This window comes from Colobus angolensis, unplaced genomic scaffold (assembly GCF_000951035.1).
Source record: "Colobus angolensis palliatus isolate OR3802 unplaced genomic scaffold, Cang.pa_1.0 Scaffold9, whole genome shotgun sequence".
Taxonomy (NCBI): Eukaryota; Metazoa; Chordata; class Mammalia; order Primates; family Cercopithecidae; genus Colobus; species Colobus angolensis.
In genome coordinates this window covers 7,289,899-7,293,846 of record NW_012122931.1, presented here as the reverse complement: position 1 = coordinate 7,293,846, position 3,948 = coordinate 7,289,899, and the positions used below count along the sequence as shown (strand labels likewise).

The following is a 3,948-nucleotide window of genomic DNA, read 5'->3' as shown; positions in this document are numbered from 1 at the left end:
GGGCAGAGCCAGCGCTGGAGGGCACAGGGGGCTACGTGCAGTCAGAGGCTAGGTCTGAGTCGCTGCTCCCCACATGTTAGCTGTGTGGACTTCTCCTTCCTCGGTTTCTCATCTAGGAAGGAGGATAAGAGCTGCCCCTCAGCGTCTTTCTGGGAATTAAAAAGCATGAGAAGGGCCCAACACGGCGCCTAACGCACACTGAGTGCTCCAGATATGCTGGGCGTGAGCGTCACTGTCTCTGACCCACCAGATCTTGGGAACGCCCCTTCTCCTTCCTGGGCCTCAGTTTCACCTTCTGGCTAGTGAGTGTGGGTGCTTCAGGCGGTGAGTTTCGGCTGGGGTGGGGCACCAAACCTGCTTGGGCCACTCACCTCTCGGAGATGCGGCCGGCGGGGTAGAAGACGCTCTGCATGACGATGAAGTACGTCTGGGGGCCGGGACAGGGAGTGAGGGAGGCCGGCTGTCGCCCTCCAGCCGCCCGCTCCGCCCAGCCACCTCTCCTTGGCTTCACCCACCTTCTTTCCCCGGTCCACCCGCAGACTGTGCACTCCTGGAAGGGGAGAGGGCGCCGAATGAGGATCCCCAAACTCCACGACCCGGGGTGCATCCGGCACCAGTCCCAGCGCCAGGCCACGCCTCCTTCTCAAGATCCGCGGCACCCGGACCCTTCCTTGTCTGGGGTCCGGATCGTGACCCGATCCCACCCCTAAACCCAACCCCAGTGGTGCCCCGCCCCCCACGCATGTCCCCAACCTCATGCCCTACAACCCCAAATCCGCCCATTTGGGCTCCGCCCACATACCCCACCCTCCCCAGGTATATTGCCGCCTAAGACCGGCCCCCACCGAGCCCCGTCCCCAGCCGCGTACCCAGCAACCGCGCCAGCAGCGAGTGCGGGTGCCGCTGCAGGTGCTGCACGTAGCGGGGCAGGTGGGCGAGCAGAGCCTGCACCTCTCGGCGCCCCTGGGTCTTCAGGAAGAAGCGCTGGTCGTGGCTGGGGGGCAAGAGAAAGAGGTCACTGCCCAGGCCTGACCGGAGCGGCTCTCACCCGGCCTCCTTCCCCGACCTGTGCACGTGGATCTCGCTACCGGGTCTCGGCACCACCCCTCTAGCCTTCGGCCCTCGCACTCCTCTCCTCCCCCATCTGTCCACCGTCCGGCCTTGACGCTCCCAGATCAGGGCCGCTCTGTTTCTCTCTTCAGGCGGCCTTCCCCGCCACTGGGAATTCTGCCCTCCCAGCCAGGGGTACCACTCCCACCCCTGCCCCACCCCTGCCGCAAGCTCACGACAGGAAGAAGCTGGCCTTGCTCTTGGAGGTGCTGAGGAACTGCAGGTAGGGGCCGCCGGGGCCCAGGGCAGCCTGATAGTCCTCCTCCGCCAGGCCCAGGGAGCGGCGCAGCCAGGCAAAGGCGGGGCCGGCCAGCGTGCCCAGCTCGAAGCCCTGCAGGGGAGGAAGAGCCTCCTCTGGAGTGTCTGCGTGGGCCCGGCTGTGTGCAGTTGGTCCTGGGACAGGAGGGTCAGGGTGACTACACCCTTTCTGCAAGGCCCAAGGCTCAGGGACAAGCCTTCAGTCCCACTGCACAGATGGGAAAACTGCAGAGGAGAGAGCAAGACCAGCACACGCCCCTCCCCAGATGGGAGTCTGGGGCCTCCTACCTCATGAACCTGGGTTAGGACCTCCGAGAAATCGTCCTGGGAGGGTGGCCCCTGCAGGGAGAGGTAGAGGAGCTCAGGGCAACCCCTCAGTCCCCTGCTGCCTGCCCCAGGATCTCCAGATGTCCTGCACCTGGCCCGCCCCCCATCTCCTCCAATTTGATTCTTCAGCAAACTGGGACCGGAGTTGTTTCTGGGAGTGCCTGAGTTGGGCAGATGCGTTGCTCACCCTCCCAGGGCTGCCAGGGGGACAAGAGTGACCCACGGCAAGGCCTGAGTGTATTTCATCCATTCTGGGTCCCCAGCACCAGGCCATGAGTTCAAGCCAGGCACGTTCCCAGACTCACAGGCTGGCCAAGTGAAGCCAGATTCCGTCCAGTACAAGGGGATGGCTCTGAAGCCAAGGGAGTTGCCTGATGCAACCTGGGAGGGGAAAAATCAGAGAAGGCTTCCTGGGGGTGGGACCTCTAAGCTGAAATCTAAAGGGTAGTGGAGAGAAGGAGCAGGGTGCTCTCAGCAGTAGAAACAGCACTGGTGGCTGCCAGCAAGGGAAGGAGGGCCCAAGTGGCTGAAGCCAGTCAGGGAGGGATGGAGTGTGAACAAGGCTGGATGCAGCTGGATCTGGAGGTCATGCTGAGTACTGGGGAGCCATGGAAGCTTTTCAGCGGGTGATGAGGTCAGTTTTCGAGTTAGAGAACTCCCTCGTGTCTCTGCACTCTCCCTGGATCTCCAGGTCCCTGTGCCCTGATGTGGCCTATGGAATGTGGTCCCACTGCACACACATGCACACACACGAACGCCACACACATGCTCACCCAGGCCCGCCCAGCTGCTGAGCTTGCAGTTGGGCCACCTTTCTGCTGAGCCAGCCCTGCCTCGGCCTGAGCTCCAGAGAGGATGGGCCAGGCCAGCAGGGTGGGGGTGGGTCCCTTTTCAACCATACACCCTGGCAGGGCTGGGAGGGCCTCAGAAACCAAGGAGTATAATCTCCCCCTATTATACAGATGGGGACACTGAGGCCCAGAGAGAGACAGAGACCCACTTGGAGTCACACAGCAACCACCTGAGTCAGGGGGTTCCTCACACACCCAACACACCCCAGACGTTCCAGCTCCCACATCACAATGTTCCTCCCTCTCTGCCTTCCTCCCCTTGATGTCCCTCTCTGATCCCCACACCTGCAGTTTTAGCCAGACAGGGCATCAGCCACGTCTTGCTATTGCTGGTGTGGACATTCGTGAAACAGATTGGCCACTCACCGTGGGTGGGTGGTCCATGGAGACCTGGGTGGCAGCCCACAGCCCTGCCTGCATCATGCACGTCATCCCATGCAGTTCATGCCCCGGGCTGATCTCAAACAGGCCCAGGCGAGACTGCTTATCTCGGAGGCGCCAGAGAAGCCCCCGGCGGCTGGAGGTGACTGCTCTGCATCCAGCCTCAGGGGAGGGGGCCAGGACCTGGTGGGAGGACACAAACAGCCTGTGGCGGCGTCACAGAGGAAAAAGATGAGGGTTCAAGTCCCACTTCCACTACTTGTGAGACTTCCTCTCATCTCTCTCTGCCTCAGTTTCTTCAGCTGTAAAATAGATGATGCTGGTACCCAAGAGGGGCCACACAGTGCCTGGCACGCAGTCAGCACCCAAATAGAGCAATGGTTATGATTATCAGTAGATAGGGCGTGAGCTCTGCAGTCAAACCTGGCCTGAGACGGACTGTCTCTCACCAACCTTGTGACCTTAGGTAAGTCGCCTAACCTTTCTGTGCCTTATTTATTCATCTGCAACGTGAAAACTAGAACAGCTTTTTTTTGTGGCAGGTATGAACTCTTGTTACTGTTGAGTTTGAGCTCCTTGCACGGGAGCCCTTGATAACAGGAGCTGTGATGCCGGTGGTTCAGTCACAACTATTCCATTCGCCTATGCTGAGCGCCTCCAGGCCAGCACGGAGGGGCCAGCACGATGCTGGTCATAGCCGCTGACCCACCAGTAGTGGGCATCCACTGTGTGCCCCGCACTGGATGAGAGCTTGACCTCCTAACAGCCCCCTGAAGGAGGAGCTTTAGCATCCTCTCCATTTTCCCGATGAGAAAACTGAGGAAGTGCTGAGGGATCTCCGCCAGGCCGCCCCTCGGCATACCTGGTGCCCCGTGTGGGGCGTGTCCTGGTCTTCGCCGGCTGCAGGGCCCCTCCCTGGCTTGGATGGGGGCGTGTCCGCGCCGCTCGCCGAGGGGAGTCCCGACCCCTGCCCACCAACCCTTCCCTCTCCTGTCCTCTCTCGGGTCCGCACCTACCTCGC

The 3,948-nt window shown here is 61.4% G+C and overlaps 1 protein-coding gene across 1 annotated transcript in view; it reads right to left on the bottom strand.

Moving 5' to 3' along the window:
• The window catches only part of LOC105504168 (phosphatidylinositol 4-phosphate 5-kinase-like protein 1), a 6,301-nt gene extending 3,189 nt beyond the window's left edge, over positions 1 to 3,112 (bottom strand). Inside the window, exons 1-6 of the mRNA XM_011931457.1 lie at positions 2,913 to 3,112; positions 1,657 to 1,707; positions 1,287 to 1,441; positions 870 to 994; positions 516 to 550; positions 372 to 427 (exon numbers count right to left, since the gene is read on the bottom strand). Of these exons, the coding sequence (XP_011786847.1) occupies positions 372 to 427; positions 516 to 550; positions 870 to 994; positions 1,287 to 1,441; positions 1,657 to 1,707; positions 2,913 to 2,978 (488 nt within the window). The 5' untranslated portion in view covers positions 2,979 to 3,112. The remainder of the gene's footprint in view (positions 1 to 371; positions 428 to 515; positions 551 to 869; positions 995 to 1,286; positions 1,442 to 1,656; positions 1,708 to 2,912) is intronic.
• Positions 3,113 to 3,948: the final 836 nt, after the last annotated feature.